At 39.6% G+C, this 20,597-nt stretch overlaps 2 protein-coding genes across 3 annotated transcripts; one reads left to right on the forward strand and one right to left on the reverse strand.

The window, feature by feature from the left end:
• Nucleotides 1-62: 62 nt before the first annotated feature.
• On the reverse strand, nucleotides 63-13,207 carry enpp5 (ectonucleotide pyrophosphatase/phosphodiesterase 5). 2 transcript variants are annotated; one of them, XM_053887958.1, is made up of 4 exons: nucleotides 13,008-13,207; nucleotides 5,950-6,815; nucleotides 4,528-4,704; nucleotides 63-2,961 (listed from the first exon to the last, which is right to left on the reverse strand). In XM_053887958.1, the coding sequence occupies exons 2-4, from the start codon at nucleotides 6,791-6,793 to the stop codon at nucleotides 2,504-2,506; spliced, it is 1,479 nt and encodes a 492-aa protein (XP_053743933.1). In that variant the 5' UTR covers nucleotides 6,794-6,815; nucleotides 13,008-13,207; the 3' UTR covers nucleotides 63-2,503. The 2 variants fall into 2 exon arrangements, with proteins under 2 accessions (XP_053743933.1, XP_053743934.1); XM_053887959.1 differs by lacking the exon at nucleotides 13,008-13,207 and adding an exon at nucleotides 7,748-13,000.
• On the forward strand, nucleotides 9,780-18,846 carry hmgn3 (high mobility group nucleosomal binding domain 3). Its single transcript, XM_053887960.1, has 7 exons — nucleotides 9,780-9,998; nucleotides 12,822-12,872; nucleotides 13,062-13,091; nucleotides 15,556-15,606; nucleotides 16,264-16,359; nucleotides 16,923-17,022; nucleotides 17,935-18,846. The coding sequence occupies exons 1-7, from the start codon at nucleotides 9,984-9,986 to the stop codon at nucleotides 17,961-17,963; spliced, it is 372 nt and encodes a 123-aa protein (XP_053743935.1). The 5' UTR covers nucleotides 9,780-9,983; the 3' UTR covers nucleotides 17,964-18,846.
• Nucleotides 18,847-20,597: the final 1,751 nt, after the last annotated feature.

The raw sequence follows: 20,597 nt of genomic DNA on the forward strand, positions 1-20,597 counted from the left end.
TCCGTTACATTTAAAGTTTATATTGACTGAATAAACACACCAAACAAAAACATTTACTTTCACGCAAGTCCCTTTAATTGACTCCTCAATTGCATCAACAGGGCAAAAAATAAGTCATGTAAATATCAATATTTCAAATCAAACAATTACTGTAAACTCTAGGATAGTTGCTCTATAAGACAATAGTAATCTTCTTTTTCACATTTAAATATACTGAAGTGACACATATTTCTCCGATCCATTCAGTAGCAGACAACACCTGTTTTCGAATCAAAAAACCTGAAAATTAAAAATTCCAATATAAATTTCTTAAATTTTTCTTTCGTTAAAAAGGATATTTCACAGTGATGTCTGTCGATTTTTGGGACAAGTTATTATATATAGTGCATTGTCAAGCAATAAGACTAAAACCAATTTTTAAAAAATGCTATTTTTTTTACTATCCTCCTAATTTTCAGACTGAAAATCTTTTTTTTTTTTTTCGTGGCTATAGGCACCTTACTTTTTTAATATGGAAGTGCAAAATCAAAGCATCATACTGTTCCTAAATTCTGTCTTCTCAGTAGTGCAAATCAGAGGAACAGTTCTCACAAAGCCATGCCCAAAAAAGTCTTCTCAAGCCTTCCAAAATTAAGATGAAATACTGACCAACAACAATTGCACTTCACATTTCACAGACAAAATGTTCGTGGTTGGAACATACGACGAAGAAAATCAAGTAGAAATACATCCCAAAACACAGTTTCCACAAAGAAAAACTTGACACAACTGCATTGACTTTTTTTTCCAGTTTAAAAAAAAGGCAAATGGTTACTGACTATTAAAGAGCAACAGCGTGAAGTGGTCAGCGCACGTGAGCCTGGCACAGTGTGAGTGATGTGTTCAAGAAAAAAAATCACTTTTAGGAAACTCAAAAAGCTCAATCACAGTATTGCAGCGGATCCTGCACCGGAGCTACATTGATATTTTTTTTTACGAAACACAAATCAGTTCAGCATAGATTTGCAAATGCCATGTAACTTGAGCAGCCCGTGGGTTTTTCTTATCATCTCAGGGCCTGATGTACTAAAGATTTAAGAATGTAACAGAACAATTTGTTGTCATTGTGGCAAGAGGAAGGCACAATGATGAAACAAGGCGGGTTTTTCTCCTTCAGCTAATTCAAACATGACTGAGTAGTTATGGGTACATGAGGCATCGTGAAACAGTGTCCTGATTTTTAGAGTACACCAGATGGCACTGTCTGCCATAAGATATTAGCATTTGAACAAGTGCTTCAATGAAACCTTATCATTTCAAAACCAAGAGCACAAAAATGAGGACATTGTTCCATCAACCTCATCTACTCACCACTACTACTGAGCTCTGAGTTTGGGTTCCTAGTATTAAGGGTCTTACTTATTAAGGCTGGAGACAACAGGGGTTCGAGTCACATTTATACTCGATCTTCAAAGGTGTTTCCATCTGTATCAAATGCTATGCTGGGGATATTGAAAATATTGTGTATCCTGATGCAACTTGGTTTCTCTCTAAAATGCAAGTTCAAGATCAATTGTTTTTTACATTCTGGTTAGTATGTGTTTCCATATTGCATTGGAACCACCAGTCAAACAGTGGTGTTGCATGGAATGATGGTTGCATGGTTTGAGTTCTTCTGAGAATCGTCCCTTGAAGTGCACAGCAGCGCTCACAAGAGCCCACCACAGCTCCTCCAGTGCTGAGCGAACAAAAATGGCTCCTGTGACCCACAGCATCAGACAGATATGTAAAAGTAGTAGAAGGGGGAATCTTTCGAACATTTGTCACGATTATAAGAATAGAAAGAATAATTTGGAATTTGTTTAGTGATAGATGCACTTTATTTTTGGGGCTTGAGCACTGCTCCCGGCAATCCCTGTGCACGTATCTGCACTTGAAGATTGATATTTAATAATGTGCTGAAGATAATTCAAGGGATACATGCTAGTGAATTAGCATTTTAAAATACTGAAATACTGAAATCTGCACCTCCTTTGTCTTGTGAGCGACAATTCACGCATGTCTATGACTGTATTCCTCTTTTATAAATCAGGCCCTTCGACGATTGATAACTCTTAAACTTCTTGAGCATGTATTAATGCCTATATCATGGCGAGATTTTGAAGTGCTTGATCGCGACTCTAAAATTCCTGCCATTCAGCGATTGTCTGAGATTCTGCACAGTAATTCCCAAGTTGCTATTGCCTCTAGATCTGACACTCTTCATTTTGCACCTCACACGCCGGCTTTTCAAACCAAAACAAACATCCATACATGCAGAGGCGCCTTGTTTTTTTCTTTGTTTTTTTCTTTGTTTTCCCTATCGGACGAACAAATACAATCATGGGATGATGTTCCGTTAAAATTCACAACCAAAGCAAAGCCACAAAAAAGGTCATGGAAATGTTTCTCAAGCCTGGTCCAGAAGCAAACCACAGAAGGTTTCCACTTCACAATCAGGAACTTCAGCATGTCAGGGAACAGTTCAGGGATGTTTCTGGACAAAGCGCCACACTTCTGGTGCAAACTCTACCTCTCGCGACAGCGACAGGTCCTCTTGTAAAAGCGGCTGAGACATCTCCCTCCTGCTGTATTTCAGTGATGGCAGCTGGTGAAGTGTCAATTTTTTGATGAAGACAAATAGAAAGCCGAGCACCATCACAATGCCTAGAAAAGAGCCGACGAACGGTGCGTAAGATATCCGTTGGACGGTGGGAGAGCTGCTGGGGGCAGGCGGTGTTGGCTCTTCTGCCAGCAGGTCCAGGACGTTAACTAGGGAACCATTGTTGGGACGAGGTTTGATGGACAGGATGTGGCACATGAGAGGGTAGAGGTCAACAGAATTCATGGAGGACTTGACGTAGTTCTGGCGAAAGGCTGGACCACGAGCCACAAAGATCGGCTGCATGCTGCGCAGGGCGTTGTCATAGCCATGGTTCCCATCTGAGGAAAGACAGTGTGTTCATATTTCAGCCATCGTACGTATTGTACACTTAAGTTGTCAGCGTTTCCAAACAGCTTCATCCTGGAATTGGTTTTTATCTGTATTCAGAGGCAAATGACTACATTTTAAAAGCAGCACTGTCTCTTTATTATTCCATTATAATGTGAGTCAAAAAAAAACCTTCTGGATTTTAATCCATTAACTTTCAGTCAGTTTTGAGATATTCTTTTGATATGGCCCACCATTTATCAGCCAAAAATGGATCCCCAGCTGCAAGCCCTACCATCCTACACCCACTTAATAACTAGCTTCCAGTACTCACTTGTTAACTGTGTTTGCTCCACTTCAACTAGTTCTTTCTTGGACTAACGCACTGTTCTACACCATGTTTTAGTCGACTAGCAGACACATGACATGCATGGGTTGATGAACAGACTGCCACATCAGATTACAGCGTCGTACATAGCAATTTATTTTTAAATGTTGTGAACACTTGTAAAGCGTTAATTGTTTTGAAACTTAAAATTTCAGACACTGAAATGTACTTCCAAAGACATATTTGGGAAATGTTTTATCTCTCTTCTTTGTGTCAAGGTGAGCTGTCCCCATACTTCTGACATTGTGGGTCGCGATGGACCCGGTGCCATTTCTCTGGGGGATTGTGTTAAGTTGCACAGGTGCGGAAAAGTGAGCAAATACATCATGACTCATCTGTGACTCATTTAATATCAAATTACATCGTCAGTGTTGTAGTTGAGACCGAGAGCAGACCACGCTTTTAGCTAGGATTTTGAAACAGGGCGTCCCAAACCCCGCCCCAACCCATATCCCCGCCCTTAACCCCACCCCCCACCCGACACACCATGTCAACGACTGACAACTAACAACTTGCTTTGTAAAAAACAAAGCTGTAAACATCCATTTGTACCACAATAACTTGATAAACAACAAATTTACAAGCATACATACATATATATATATAGATTTGTCTCCCGCACTGAGTCGATCAGCCTTACCAACCGACTTACCAAACTGAACATGCAGTTTCTAGGGTATGATATTGAATCATAGATAGATAGATAGACGGACGGACGGACGGACGGACGGACGGACGGACGGACGGACGGACAGACAGACAGACAGACAGACAGACAGACAGACAGACAGATAGATAGATATAGATATAGATAGACTTCATAGGATTCAATATCATACCCTAGAAACTGCATGTTCAGTTTGGTAAGTAAAATCGACTCAGTGCGAGAGACAAACATATTTTGGCTGCTGCAGACTCAACAAAGACATTATTAAACATTCTTACTCCAGCGGAAATATAAAACACCAATACTCAATACATGCTCGCTCTCACTGAGATATGAACAGTGGATTAATATAAGCTACCAGACAACAAAGCCCACAGACTCTCTCAGGGGTCTGCAGTTCTTTGTTAAGTACAACTGCAATAACAGTGAGCCGGGTTACTTGCTAAATTTAACTCCTCTGAAGTTATAAATAGGACTCGCCTATCTTTTCTACCGTTTTCCTGTGAAGCTGTGAATACTTACTCATGAGAGTGGTGGTCCTGTTCTGCACGATGGTCCAGCCCTCCTTGGCTTCTATGATGATGGGCATGATCCGGCTGTTGTGGCGGTAATGGAAGCGTTCGGGGATCTTTTCCTTCTTGTACACCATCATATACGGGTTTGCATCCAACAGCTTGTGATACACTTCGTCCAGCTTCCCTACAAAGAATTGATCATTACATCAGGACATTAAATATGGGGCACAAACTGAGCCTGTCTCACTCTCAGTCACAGGGTGAGCACTCTACAACCAGAGCTACAATCAGAAGGGCATCTCAGGACATCAGTGTTCTCCTGTAGGATTTTTTTTTATCACATTAGGAATCTCTACTATGGGGAGGCAGCAGCCGCGGGGGCTGGCTGAGTGCATTGTACATCCCTAACCATCCTCCATTAAGGTCTATCTTAAAAGGCCATCCTCTTCGATTGACAGGCGAGTGCTGATATTGCCACACTTCACTATATGTTGAGCTGCGGATAACTCCCCCTAAAATCTCAGTATAGGGGGTCAATATCTTACAGCAGGGACCCATACTAAACTCTAACCCTGTTCTCTAGACAAGAGATTCTTAACCATAGGGCCGGGGCCCATGGTTGGGCCGCGAGCGCCTTCTAGCGGGCCTCTAAAAGTTTGTTTGTTTTCCACCTTTGGGCCATGAGATGCTCAGTTTTAACACATTAGCCACATATGGTGGCAGTAGTGTGTCGTTGAATTGACTTGACAGCTGCAAATCTGTGATAGTTACCAACTATGGAGAAGTTCTTGAAAAGAAAAAATGATAAAGTGATGCCATTTTATGGCAATACTTTCATTTACTTACATCTTCATTGAAGTTTAAATAAAATATATTATTTTCATTTTATGATATTTAGATATTATATTTATTTTATTCAGTTTTCCCAGTGTTCTCAACAGTTTTGCATCAAGTGTATTACTTTTGCATACATTTTTTTTGTGTAAATTTGACGAATATGGCTTGCACCTGGTTCTGCTGCTGGTTGGACTTTTCAGTGACAAATATCTTTGCAATGATCACGTGGTTTCAGGTCATTTGACAAGGTTTTGGTTTGTCTATATGTAAGTAGATTAAAAATGGTTATGGATGGATATGGAAATCAAGAGTCGTGAATCAGTTGTATTACTTGTATGGGCCCCGGACCTGCTGGTTCTGGGAAAGGTGGCCCCAAGATGAAAAAGGTTCAGAGCCCCTGCTCTAGACGCCATACTCAGCATATTCCTGTGACATATAAGCAGCATGGATAAGCCCGTACCCGTACATTATAACCTCTGCCAGTCAGAGTGACTGTCGCTGAGCCTGTGCCCTGTGGCTGCCAGTGATTTTTCAACTGAAATAATGTCCCACTATGTTGCATTCGAATTACCTTTCAGTAAGAGACACTTACCTTCTTGAGGCAGTATTCCAACGACAGGGCTGGTGCCCACCCAGGTGTACAAGTCTCTGCTGACATATTCGTCCAATTCGATGATCTTATCTGCGAAGAGCTGGGTCATCCCGTGATCACTTGTCACTATGAGATTCACCGTCTCGTACAGTCCTGCCTTCTTCAGTTCATTCCGCAGGAAGCCCAGCTTTTCATCGATCCCGGCAATCACCACGTCCATGAGAGAGTTCTCAGGTCCCACGCTGTGCCCGCTTTTGTCCGGTTCCTCCCAGTACAGAACACCGAAATCAACCGCCTCCGCGGCAGGGGCAGCGAGCCACTCAATAATCCGCTCTACACGGTCTTCAAAGGGAACCGAGGCGTTGTAGGGGAGGAATTGATTGGGAAACATTCCATGGATCATGACATCGGATCCAGGCCACATTGCCGCCCCACTACGCCCCCCATACTTCTGGATGGTGACCCACAAGGGCACTGCCTGCTCCCACCACCGAGACTCATAAATGTTCTGGGTCTCCCTGGAGAAGTGCTGGTTCCACACAGGATCAAACATCTCGTCGGACACGATGCCATGTGACTCTGCGTACAAACCCGTCACCAGGCTGTAGTGGTTCGGAAAGGTTTTGGTGATGTAAACACTGCTCATGTTCTCCACTGTCACCCCTTCCACACTGAGGTTGTGGAAGTTCGGCGTCGGCACCCTGTCCACGTAGTCCCAGCGGAACCCATCGAAAGACACGAGGAGCAGCTTCTGGCGATGACCCTGCCCATCAATCTGCTCCAGTCGATGGAGAGACACCAGGGGAAGCAGAGCGACCCACAGACAGACTAGAGGCCTGAGCATGGTGGAGAGTGGTCACTCAAACCTGCAGGTCCACAACAACAGATTATTACTTCACCTAGTTAACCTAAGGAGGGGACACATACTACAATGTCATTCTTTGTTTCCACTTTTAACTCAAGCTTATCATTGACCAAAAAATTGAAATGAACTTCAAAAATGATCAGTTTGAATAGGACTTGTATACAGTCCCATTATAAAATTCATATATAATAAATGGAATGTAATTTCATTTTACACAAGATTATTTTTATTTTAAAATAATGTATTAGGCATCTATCATTGTCCAGTAGCTTGCTAATATAATTAAGTAGGTTTAACAGTGAAATCTGACACTAATGTCAATAGACATTTGAGGGGATTTCCTGCCACAACTTTATTGAGCAATGTTCAGTCAACAGTCACTTTCACACAAACTTCCAGTCGATATATGAGACATCATAAGTCCCATATACTGAAATTTAGAAAGATATCGATCATTTATTGAACATTTTACTTTTAAATTTTATATATGTTTGTGAGCACTATCGATTAACATACTGGAATACAGTCTACAAACACCGAAATACATCCTGCAACTTAAAACCAACCTTAGAAATCCATCAATTTTGCATTTCTTTGCACGATATGAATTGCTTAGGTGTTGATTTCACGGCAGAAATGTCATTTTAATTCTAGCACATTTAAGGAGAAGGTGATGTCACTGAAAATTCCAGCCCTTTTTGTCCTACTCGTCAAGCAAATACGGACCGAGCTACGAACAAAAGCATGTAATTCCGCACAAAACAATCAAATATGAGCCGAGCTCAGTCGCCTGCAGCGCAGTTGACAGCTCCAACACGTCATGCAACAAAAGAAGACACCTACACACACACCTTAGCGCGCGTGCTGTCACTGAAAAGCGCTTCTAAAAAAGACTTTTAAAAGGCGAAAATGCACAAGCATATCGCAGCCTACCTTGTTATCTGATCCCGCACTGGACCAGTCGCGCACTGCACACCCAGATAAACAGCCGGGCTGGCGTGACAGCAGGAAGTCCCGCCCACTGACTCATATCTTGGTTTCATTTACTGCTCTGTGCCATTGCACGAGTAGATTGTACACTGCAGTCTTACACGTTTATTGATACTTCTCTCAGGAGCGTGCGTCCTGAGAGAAAAGCGCATCCTTAATTCTGAAGTGCCAGACAAGCGCACCAGTCAATGACGTAATGCGGGGTGAGTCTGGCTGAGGAGGGGAGGGGGGGGCAAGTTCCGCTGCTATTAATAGACAGTCACCTCGGGTTAGACGCGTTTTTTAACAAAGAAAATGCACTGAATTCCCGATGGATTTTCTGCTGTTCACACATGAATTATTTATTTTTGTATTCGTTTTTCTCTGGAACGAGGAGCAAGCCCGCGGAATATAGATAAGAGAGGAGGGCTGGCGTTTATAATAAAATATAAAAATATCATAGATTGGTTGTACTCAAATTGAATAAGTCTGTATTTAATATTCATGAACGACTGCGCGTCCTGTCGCCCTCAATCCAGTGGTTTCCAGACGCCTGGCATGACCTCTCGCGTCCACTAGATGTCAGTTAAGTTTCTCCTTGGGAGGTCTTTTTCCTTATACACAATACACAGCAATTCTCAAGTCATCAAAAAATAAGACTTATTTTACATTGACTAAATAAATGGATGCACCAATATAGATCATTATTTTCATATAAAGTTATGCGATGAGTTCCAGCTTATTAGTAGAACAGTGAGTTTCTTTTCTCTCATTGTTATATTTGATCTGGTCCTTCACATCTTCATCTCTGCCACTTCTGACTCTGCTGTCAGTCACCTATCTAATCCTGGCAGCTCTCACCAATGCCCTACTGTACTGTCATCATTTCAACAAAAACCTTAGCAGTAAAGAACTTTCACCCATTAGAATGCTTTGTAGAAAAGAAAAAAGCCTCTATAAACATTGGGTATTATTTGCTCTCCCACTTAGTTTGCAGCTTGCATTACCTGTTATGCTCTCAGATTTAAGCCCAACTAAGTCATATATCATTAAATGGAGGCAAAAATGTCACAGTAGAGAGCCCTCCTGTACAGAGACAATGTTTGAATAGCACAGCTTTGTTTCGAACATCTCTAGATTGGTCCACTGCTGTCCATGCAAAGTGGTCACTTTCTTTAATGCGTGCCACGCTCTCTTGTAATAGACCCCACTCCGCTCAACAGAGAACTCAATTCACTTCAATAAAAGTTTTGTATAGACCACTGGTTGAGAATCTCTAATTTAAACTATATGCTTTCCAGTCCTCTTGTCATCTTCATCCAGCATGTTCCCTGAGTACTGTTCCGCAAAGCTTCTCCATAAACATAAAATAACCTAAATAAATAAACAATATAATGTAAATATATTCTATTATATAATACAGAATTTATATTTTTTTTATTCAACACTAAAGTAATTTTTTCAACATTATTATTGTGTCATATATGGTAAATACAGTATGAACATTTAAAATAAATAATAATTAACTGTAATATTGGAAAATCAAATGTAATACAGACCTTAAGATGTATTAACATAACAGTAAAATACTACAGCAAAATGTGTAAATACCACAATGGATGGATATTGAATCATAATTTCATTTTTAATTTTCACTATCTCTTTTCAATATATTTGTAAATTTTGTCTCTTGTTCATGGCACTTTACAAAGCTTTCAGTCTACAAGGCACAATGCTTTTCTGGAGTTCGTTTCCATTGTGCCTTTGTGCACATTCGGTTCTAGTCTTTTGTGTTTGTGTCCTTAACAATATTTACTACATTACCCAGATTCCCCGAGAGCCCAGTCTCCATTCATTGGTTTGTCTCCGCTTTCCCTCTCAGTCCCGAGCCTGGAATCAATGCGCACAAAGAGCGCGCCACCAATCAGCGTTTCGCTGTAATAAATCTCTAACCAATCACCACACGCCTTTTATTCACAATGACACCAGACTGGCCAATCGGGGCACAGGACAAGAGAGGGATCTGTCCCCTCCAGCCAATGGCTGCGGCAGTCACAGACTTTCTGGGAGCGCATATAATCAACATATTATCGAAGGTGCTTTAGATATCGATCCAGAATTCGAGGCGGTTCAAATTCCCATCTACCTAACCTGCAACCTTGACCTTCATTTTTACGCTCCCGCGGTGCAGCAGTCAAAAATGCCGAAGAGAAAGGTGAGTGTTTCTCTGTGGGTGTATTGATGTAAATGATCGGTGGTGCATGGCGACGTCGAGACAAGTGCGCGGATGCCAAACTTTGAGAATGCTGCCTTTTCAGAATTTCTAACAGTGGGATTTACTCCACCCTATGTTGATTTTTAAAGAATGTATCATCGTAAATACGCCGTTATGGATCTCAACCAACGGTTTGCCCGCAGCTCCAGCGTCCACAGCGCGCACTGGCGAATGTCAGAGCAGCAGCCTGGAGAATAAATGGATGCGTAAATCCCACGAAGACCGTGTGTGGCAGTAATATTGACGCCAATATATAAAAAAATCTGATCTTAAAAACCACCCCGGTAACACGTTAATTCTCCCTGTGGGATGGATGAACCATTCTAGATGGAGAGAGAAAGGAGAGAAGACAATAGTGACCGAGTAAAAAGAGCGTGGGTACTATCCAAACAAGTGCACGGAGAGCTCCAGAGCATTGTACCGGTGTACACGCGGAACCTGGCTTTTCGGCAAGTGCCATTGTCTGTGTACATTCGCCTTTGAGGACAGAAAATGGGGGGCCACCAGGGGCGGAGGTCGCCCACATGCAAATGATGCGAGTGGAATGTCCCATTATTCTTCCTGCACCCAAAAGGATGAGGCGCTGAAAGACTTACAGTGGCAGCCTGTTTTATTATCGCGTTTCTCGTATCAATTTGATACAATTTAGGTTCATGAAAGTTGTGGGCAATATTTTTGAAGATGCAATGCCTGGTTTATGGGCCAAATTCGGCCCATTACATCGATTTATGCGGCCTGCAAGCACGTGAAATTTGGCTTAAGAATAATGACTCTATTGTTGTTTTGTTTACTTTTTGAATTGTTTAGCATGATGTTGTCTTGCTAGTAACTTCCACTCCATTATTTCTGAGCTGGGATGACAATAAATATTGCGAAAATATCTTTCATGAATCTTCATTCACCCACTACTTGTGTTTCCTCTGTAGAATTTAGGAATGTCAAAAATTCAGAGATTCAGACAGAAGACAATTTAATGAGAGATCCCACCTGAAATAATTTACTGTAATTTCCGGACTGTGAGCTGCTGCTTCCTGCGGCTTATACGACAACGTGGCTAGCTTATGGATTTTCTCTGGCTAACAGGCTTCATACCCCCAAGATATTGAGCCTCTCAAATTTTTAAACCGCTACTTGAAAATCACTGACCTTTTTATCTCTCGTAGAATCTGTCATGTCTGACAGACTGCTCTGCCAGTTTTATTTAGGGGTTAAATTGAGCTGTCTCTGTGCTGTCCCCAATGTATCTCATGTCTCTTAACAGTTGACTTTAACTACAGACCGTCTGGACACATTTCCTAGATGCTATTGAAGAAATATTAGAAATAACATGAAATAACTATTCTCAAAATCATTATCCAAACTGTCAGTCCATTGTCTAGTGTGATCAAAAATATACATTTTTGAACCAAAGTCCACTAAAATCTCCACAACTGTCAAACGCTGTGGCGCTAGAGAACACAGCGTGGCGTAATGTTCCTGTCGTGTTCATGCATGGAAGTCCAATGCAGCGAGTGTGTGATTATCGTATTTATCGCGTGATGCAAAATTCTCATGTTTTTGGATGGTATACCGTGTTTGAAAAGTTGTCGCCCATCCCTACTCTGAGTTATTCAACACCACTCGCTTCCAAAAAAATGTTCAATGTTCAATGGAGGTGATAGTTTCTGGCGTCCTTTAAATTAGCATTACATTTCAGCCAGCTGTTTACAGCTCTTGCGGGCCACACAAAGTGACTTCGCCAGCTGTGTTTAGTCCCCAGTGTCCCTTTGACAAATGCATCTATGGAGAGACCCAACAGTGGAAACTAGCTAGCTAAAGAGAGCGAGTCCTTGCGCAGACACAGTAAAGAATGGTCTGTGGTCAATACTTATCTGTAGAATTGTGTATACATATATTATTATTAAACATGATATCTTTTATGATATTCATTTAGTAGAGGTGGTAATCTTTTACGATCTCACAAAATTGATTTTTCAGATCCAAACAATTTTATTCGTAATGGTTTCTGATCGTATCTAATCTACTTTCCAAAAAAGTGTCTCCTACACAAGTATAAAGTTTTAAATATTTATCCATGCTGAGATGGAATTGTTGCACCTGCTACTTAAAAGCAATATCAATATATATCAAAATTTTATTTAATTCAAAAAATGAAAATAGTTCAGTTAAATATGTTGCCTTCTAAATTCTGAGGCAAGTGCCTTTTCTGGCAACTGTGTAGTCTCTTGGTAAAGCTGCGGCACAGCTGTCGCACTGAAAAACGTGCCGGCTTCGGCGTCTGTGACGCACAGACGACTGTTCCGTGTGTCTGTGATGTCAGGGTGTAGCAGAATACGAGCCAGAGTATTTATGTTGCCAAAGCACTTGATCTATGTTTTGCAATGTTTGCAAACTTTGTCCAGCGCAGTATTTCAGAGCGTTTGATAAAACCCAAAATGATGCCAAATGCTAGCCTTTCGCAAAGCTGGTAGGATCTCCTTCCCCACCAGCTTTGTTTTGGTATAGCCCATGCATGCACACCAGAACTGCGCAGTGACGTCAGGATGTCGTACGTAGCGACAAAATGGCGGCAAACTTTGTTTTTTTATAAACACAAAAAGCAAATGTAGTTGGTTCATAAAGCCGGTTTACAAAAATTGCTTAGATTCTAAATATTTGCTACGTTCACGTTGGTTAAAGTTCAGTTGAAAACCGACATTGTTGCTCTATTGAATTGAATTACTTCAGCATACTGGATGCTAATGCTAACGTTCCCTCTTCCAGTCTCCAGAAGGTGCAGAGGGCAAGGAGGCCTCTAAAGTCACAAAACACGAGGTGAAGTTTACTGTTTTGTTGCCTGGCTTTGTGAGTTTGTTTGCAGTGTTTCGTGACTAATTATGCTTCCTAATACAATGTGCTATAGATTAAGAACAGTAAATGAGGAGGATATGCTCAAGGTACAAATGATACCTGTCTCTCTTTCTCTCTCTCTGTCACTCCCTTGATCATCTTTTGCTCCCACAGCCAACCAGGAGGTCAGAGCGGTTGTCCCTGGTGAGTGTCCTTCTCTCCTTCCTGTCCTCACTGCTCTCACTGTCTTTCACATCCCACTTCAGTTCGTGGACCTCAGTTTCAGCTTAGCCGCAAGGAAATATTCGTAACAAGGGTTGTGCTTTTTTGTGTCTGGCTTTATATGCATGGCTGTCTTTGTTGTCTTTTATCTGTCTTGTCTGTGATTATGTAATGCTGTATTTTTATAGCCAATAAATAATGACACTTTTATCCAAAGCCACGTTTATGGGTCTTAGCTGGTTACCTCACAGGGTTTCTGCAGCATCTTCTGCACAAAAGATGGATGGAGAGATTCGAAGGCCCGTGTGCGCCATCTTGAATTTGGAGTTGAACCATGGATCATTGCGTGTACAAATAAAAAAAAACACGCACATTTAAGTGAGTCCAGAAAGGTGTAGCTTCGCAAAGATGTGCAGCGTAGCGTAGCATTTAGGACCTCAGACAGCGCGTCGTGAAAAACGCAGAAATTATTAAAGAAAGTCCCAAACGCAAAACAAATACAAAGTTAGCAGCATACCAAGTGATTTAAGATGCACACCAAAGAGGTGTTTAGGGCTGAACGGTATTAGAATCAGAATCAACAAAACTTTATTTTGACTACGGCTGGGCGATCTGACCAAATTTTCATGTTCATGTTTTTTTTAAAAATCACACTTGGTTTTGGTATTTTTTTATGGGTGTTCTTAAACACACTTTCTTCTATTGTTTGACTCTAAACAGCACATTTGCAGTCGTAAAGCTGAATCATGATGAGATAAATCTTTGCTCATTTTTAAAGGTACTTATTTTTGTGTATATTTTTGAGTTTGCTGGAAATTAGAAATTCTAAACAATTTCCTTTTCTAAATTAAATTTATTTAAACTGCTTTGAATAAATGATGTGCTTAGTAGATACACACACATATGTGTGACACTACCATATTAAACATCATTACTTAAGAATTCAACTTAAGTCAATAATCAATTCTGGCATGAATATTGAATATTGAGTTGTTGATCAATGACAAGAATGAAACAAGGTGTGTGGTTGGCTGGTCTTGACTGTAGGTTAAAGGGCAGATTATGTGTGCCACCTCTTCAGCTTTTCATGTCAGCAGGAGAGGGAAGCTTTGATGTTAATGATGATGTCTTTTAAAGTCTCAATATAGATTAGATAATAATATGTTGTTCACCCCAAGAGTTGATTCAGTAGGTAGCTTGCAGACAAATGATGACGTTTGTCTATTTATTTTCATTTACAGTCAAAAAATATGGTGCAGTACACCATTGATGTCTGGAATATGTTACATAGACAAAAATATAAACAAAATACTTTTGCTCACTGTGGGCTGCTTTTCAGGTCTTTTTTTTTTTTCAGGTCAATGGGAAAGCATGTGAACACGCTATTTATGTTCCTAGATACCGCATGCTCAAATGTTTTGCTAGTGTTTGATGAACTAAATGGAAAAAAAAATAGTACGAACATGATCACAATATTAAATACACTGTTGGATATAACACTGTGACATAAACATGAACAACTTTAACAGTATTTCATATTTGGCTGCATGCATTTACAAGTGAAAGTAACTAGCCGTGAGCAGACTTTATCTGATATAATTTTCATTTTTTACTGCCCCAACATCAGCATTGAGTTGCAACTGATGACAAAAGTTGTGAATGTAAGAATAACAGTAGATTATCACACAAATCTAGTGGCCTCCAAACACACAACAATGCAAGCACACTGTTTGCACCATTTCAAAAATTCCTTAAAGCTTAACAACATTGAATTTGTTCAGTGTCCTCTCCATTATATGACTCTGCTACTACAGTATCATTTTAGATATTGATCATGCAGCTTCAAATATCTTTGTCCTCCTATTTGTGTTGTCATTGTTTTCTTTGCAGTCTGTTGTTTCTCCTTCTGTGTGTCTGTTTGAGCGTGTTGCTGTCGGTGTCCCTCACTAACGTTGAAACTTATTTTATTATAAGGTAAATTATAACTGAAATAAATATGCAGTAGAAAAGTACTACAGCGCATTGTGTTCATTAAAAAAAAAACACTTAGCGTGTTCATTTGGCACTGAATTCTTTCCATTAGCCAAGATAGTAAACATTTATGACTTTTTATGACACAAGTTACTAAAAGCAAAACAATATTTGTCTCACTTTCTGTTCATATTTCATCTTAGGAATCACAACTGTTCACAGTGCTTGAAGTGCTGGAACTTAAAGTTGGTATGTCTAAAATAATAGACATTAAGAGTTTGACAATCCAGATTAAAAAGTTGCTATCAAGCACTATATATATATTTTATTAGTCTATGTCAAAAACAGTTGAGCGGTGAGCCAGAAACAATCCCAACATCAAGCTATGGATGTTTATCTTCACGCTTCTTTCATGAAATGCCGCAAACAGGTTTCAATTTGGATCAGTACTCACTAACCTCTGTCAACTCTGCAGAGACCCGCGCCACCAAAACCCGAGGTGAAGCCCAAGAAGGCCGTTGTCAAGGTAATGTGACGCATTGAAGTTAGTCATTTTTGTAGTACTAAATTGAGTCATCACTAGGCGCAAAGTTTCCCTCTGACAGATCATTAACACACGCGCCAACTCACTGTTCACACACACAGTGAAACGCATGTACTTATTATCAGACATTGATTTTAGGCATTTCTGAAGCTGAAAAACTTGCTTAATAATATGTGTGACTGTAACAATATCAATCCTTGCTGTGAATGAATGACTATCATATCCTTATTATGTATAAGTTTAAACACAACCAACTTAAAAATGTCATTCCTGCTGCACAAAATACTGCATTATAGTCGAAGCAGGTATTTGAATGTTTCACCCTTCACACTACGCATAGATGTATCAACTCACTAATATCTTGTGACTAAGCCGAGTGATCCGCCTCCAGGAACAAACTGCTCTTGCTGATAAAATAATCCTGTTTTCTGTCAAACTGTTATTTGTTTTGATTTTCCTTTTACTCCGGGTATGCTCACCAATTGTTCATGAGCATCATGAACAGTATATTGTTTCTGCTCTTCTTGAATTCATAAAGAGATCAGCCACCTGAGAGAGATTTGGCTGCAAATAAAGCAGCTTAAATTAACTCCGTCGATTTCTATTGTCCCAACTGCTGATCTTTAATGTGCTTTACAGAAGTCTGGAGACGATAAGGGGTCCAAGACAAAGAAAGGCAGCGTAAAGGGGAAGAAAGAAGATGCTGCCCAGAACGGAGACACCAAGACTAATGAGGTATGTGACCACAAATCTGAACAGTCCAGGATTAAAACACGTTCATAATAATATAATATATACTATATTTTCATTTGATGCGATTAATTAAATAGATAAGTCATCTGTCAAACTATTCTTTGAGAGTCATCATTGTTATTTAATCCAAAAACATGATAATATGCTCTTTATAATTTATTAAAATAATACGAAGCCTACAGTATCTGGTTATTACAATAAAAATGCAATACAGAGTTTCATATCAAACTGTGATCATTGAGCTAGTGATTTCTCAGGACATTAAACTGAAGTGGGCTCAGGCAAGACACTTGAGGAACACCACATAAAATGTTTCCTTAAATATATCGATGAACTGTTTTCATGTTGCTGTTATTAAAACTTACCATTCCATTCCAGAAGCTACGTTGCCATGACAACAAGCAAAAGCTGTTTGAAGTGTTTCGTGGTATCACATGATCTAAACTAGATACAATTGTTATTTTTAACCTGCTAACCTTCTGTTCTTATTCCATTTTCTCTCTTTTGTTTTGTTCACACAAACCAATACACACAAATATGGGCAGATCTTTGTTTCTCGTCCGTCTGTCATGGTGTCTTCTATCAGAAATTCGGCTCCTTCCTTGATGTCAGTGCGGGGACAGACTGAAACAGTCAAAGTTAAGGGTATACTTGTGTGATTCTAAACTTAGGTGTGCACTTATATGAAGCCATGTATTGGTAATCTTGTGGGTTGCTGTGCCGTGTGTGCCTATAGAATGTATAACTGATGGAGTTTTGAAGTAATTCTGAGAAAGTAAAAACCAGAGCATTTTATTAACACTGTAGTGACTCTAAGGTTGGAGGGCAGCTTGATGTGAAATGGACAGAGTGAATGTTAAATACGGTGCGCTTCATTTTCAGTAAGACCATTTTCAGACAAATTTTTGTCTAAAATCTAAATCTCTATTTTATTAGTGCAGGTTTTATTTTTTTTTAAAGATTTTAAAAGCTATATAATAATTCAGAGGAAGACAAATAACATTTAAAAATAAATTTGTGTGGGCCATCCAGGTCATCATAGGTTGCCAGGTGCCATTGTTGATGAAAACCGATGTATTTTTTTAGGGAAAAAAATGAGATGTTACTGTGTAATAATGTGCAATTTTAGCTTACCGAACCTGAGATGCTAGAAATCCAGTATAGCCATATACATTTTCCCCTCATACATTACTGTTTTCATCATCTGTGAGCAAGAGAAATGGAACGTATTTCATGAATGGGACGAGGAATAGGTGGTTACACGTTTGATGTAGGTGCTAAATGTGTGCTGTGGTATTTGTGATACACTTACCGATGACATCATATCCTCGGACCTCTAAAAACTTCAGCTGAACTTTCCACCATATTCGGAACAGTCGAGTCAACAAACGGTTTCTCTGACCATTTTGCAGCCCTCTCCTGTCCTTCATTTGAAGTTTCATTTAAAAAAAGTGAGATCTTAACTGCAGGATGTGATGTCATCACAAGGCAACAGCCACCGAGCGTCAACACAAAAATGTCCTCCTTTTTTTGTGTAACTTTTTATCCCTTCGACAGGTAACCGAGGCAGCAGAGGAGGAGACTAAGGAGAAGGCTTGAACATGTGCACGTCCACTGACTCGTCCCCTCTGACTTCATGGCAGCAAAACATCTTTTTTACAGACAATTTTTCTATCATGCAGATTTTTTTTTTAGACTTGTGATAGTAAAGATGGACTACCAGCAGACTTGTGCCATATGTTCACTCTCCTATTCAACCCCTTTAGTGTGTTTTGCTCTCTGTAATGCTAGATGCCTATAAATAAGCAGACTGAAGTGATATGTTTTAATATGCTGGCTGCAAGTGTTCTTTACACAACGCAAACAATTTGCCCTTTCTTCCAAAACCTAAAAAATATTTAAGAAAAAAAAATTTTTTATTAAAACCCAAAATATTTTCCTAAATGTAAATTATAAATTGTTCTAATTTAACTGAAACAAAAAAGTGAAATTAAAGCTTCTGAATTACTATGACAGCGCAATTATCTCTGGCTATAATATTTAAATTAATTTTCCCCAAATGTTTTGTTCATTGTTTATGTTATATATTGCTTCTCTACTCTTGATTTATTTTAGAATATGGGTCAACAGTATGAACTGAAAGTAACCAGGAAGCCAGTTGCCATGGAGAACATTTGCAGCACTGAAGCGTTAAGTTTTTAGACTTTCTACCACTGTCTTTGACATAGATCATTTTGTAAGTGAGTGCTTAACAGGATGTGTTGGTGGGTCTTGTGTTTGTGCCTCCCTCTCTTCCAACTTCTACCCGAAACCTTGTCCAGCAGCAGTGTGACTTAGCAATAATGAGTGGTGCCTCTGTTCTAGACGCCTCTATTGGCTTTGGACTCTCTGGGCTTCGAAAAGGTTCTTTCTGTTTGGAGGAGTATTTTAAATAAAAGAAAAAAACGTGACTTTGTGTGACTCTTTTCTTCTGTATTTTAAACATATGGAGTGCGACTAGTCTTACTATTCGAGAGTTTCGAGGCCTTTTTTTTTTTTGAACCAACAAAGCGCTTGCTTTGCTCGTGCCTCATTGTGTGTTTGCTTGCCAGAGGCACGTCGCTGTGTTAAATACAAGTGCTGTGTCAGGAAGTGAAGGGTCAGCAGTTGTCAGGGCGGTGGGGCCGGTGAAACCGTTTACTCTTCGTTACCAGACAAACTGTCATAAAGCATTGGTGATGCTTCAACACTTACTGCGGTGGGTATCGCTGTGTCCAGAATAAGGTCAAAGACAGTGCAGATTCATATTTCGGGAAGTCACCTGACTAGTGCCATGACTGGTGCAGGCTGAAATGAAACAAAACACCGTGTCAGGAAATGTTTTTATTTAAAAACAAATAGTCATTGTATTTTCATTTTGCACATTTTAAAATTAAATTATAATAAAAAAATATTTATGTATAATGAATTGATTTCATCTGATAAATGTAACAGTTCAAAGCGCTTTAACTGTTGCAGTGCTTTATGGGAATTTTCTGAGTGACGCATCTTTTTTTTTTTTTTTTTTCCACTGGAAAAATGCCAAATTTGAAAGATGAATTGAGAAGTGTTTGAATATCTATGATGCTATTTAAGTGAATCATGTGAGAGGGCAGAGGTTTTAGCTGTGTCGAATGGCAGAGCTGTAAATAATGTGTTATAGAAGACATGACAAGACATTTTTCCACTGCCGATATAGGATGAATAATAGAGTTCAGTCTAACAACAGAGATTGTCTCTTAAGCATCATAATGAATGTCAGCTATTGTGTGATTCTGATGTCATTCTTACTGTTGCTGGACGACGTATGTGCATCTCAAAAAGGGATCCACAAATCTCTCTGTTTCAGACGGTTGCCGTGTGGCGCTGCTCTCCCTAGTTCTGGAACCGCTACCTGCCATCCCATTTAACGCATTGTTTTAATGGCTGTAAAATTACAAAGAACCACCAAGTCATTTCCTAAGCTAAAATAATTTGTTACCCTGAATAAACTACTTATATATCAACCAAGTATTGAGTAGAGTCTTGTTGAGACTGACCAGGTTTTACTCTGTATGAAGAAAAGTTCACTTTAAAAAGCATATTGACCATAAATAAACTAGTGGTTAGTTTATTAATTGTTACCTTGGATTGTTCTATCTAAAATATTAGCATTCATTTTATAATCAGCCATTAACAACGGTGCATTAATGACTGACACTTTATCGCGCTGAATATATAATTATGTCACAGTCTGCATGCTTGGCATAAACTTGGCAATGATGTGCTGCCAAACCGAAGCCTGAGGAATTAGAACCAAAAACATGAGAACCTCAGTGGCTGAAATTGAACTTAATTGCATAACAGTCATAAACTACCTTTTTGGGTTACTCTTTTTGGAGCAAAATAGTCGATGCCAAGTTAAATGTTGGCAGCATTTATAACCATCATGTTGATCTGAAAACTACACACTGTACATCCTGGCAAAGCCTTAATATGTAGGTTTAACAATCCAGATATTTGATGAAAAACTCATTGAGTTGTGATGTGTTATTATTCAACCTGTGAGAGATAACCAGATGAGTTCATGTCCCCTCACTCCTTTATCAGTATGTTTCTCAGAAGCGCTGTTCTTGCTGGTGATACAGCTGCAGCACTCATTTCTGGATCTTTATTTTTTCCATGACAGTGAATAACTGAGCTGAAGACTGAAAGTACCATGT

Source organism: Synchiropus splendidus, chromosome 15 (assembly GCF_027744825.2).
Source record: "Synchiropus splendidus isolate RoL2022-P1 chromosome 15, RoL_Sspl_1.0, whole genome shotgun sequence".
NCBI lineage: Eukaryota > Metazoa > Chordata > Actinopteri > Syngnathiformes > Callionymidae > Synchiropus > Synchiropus splendidus.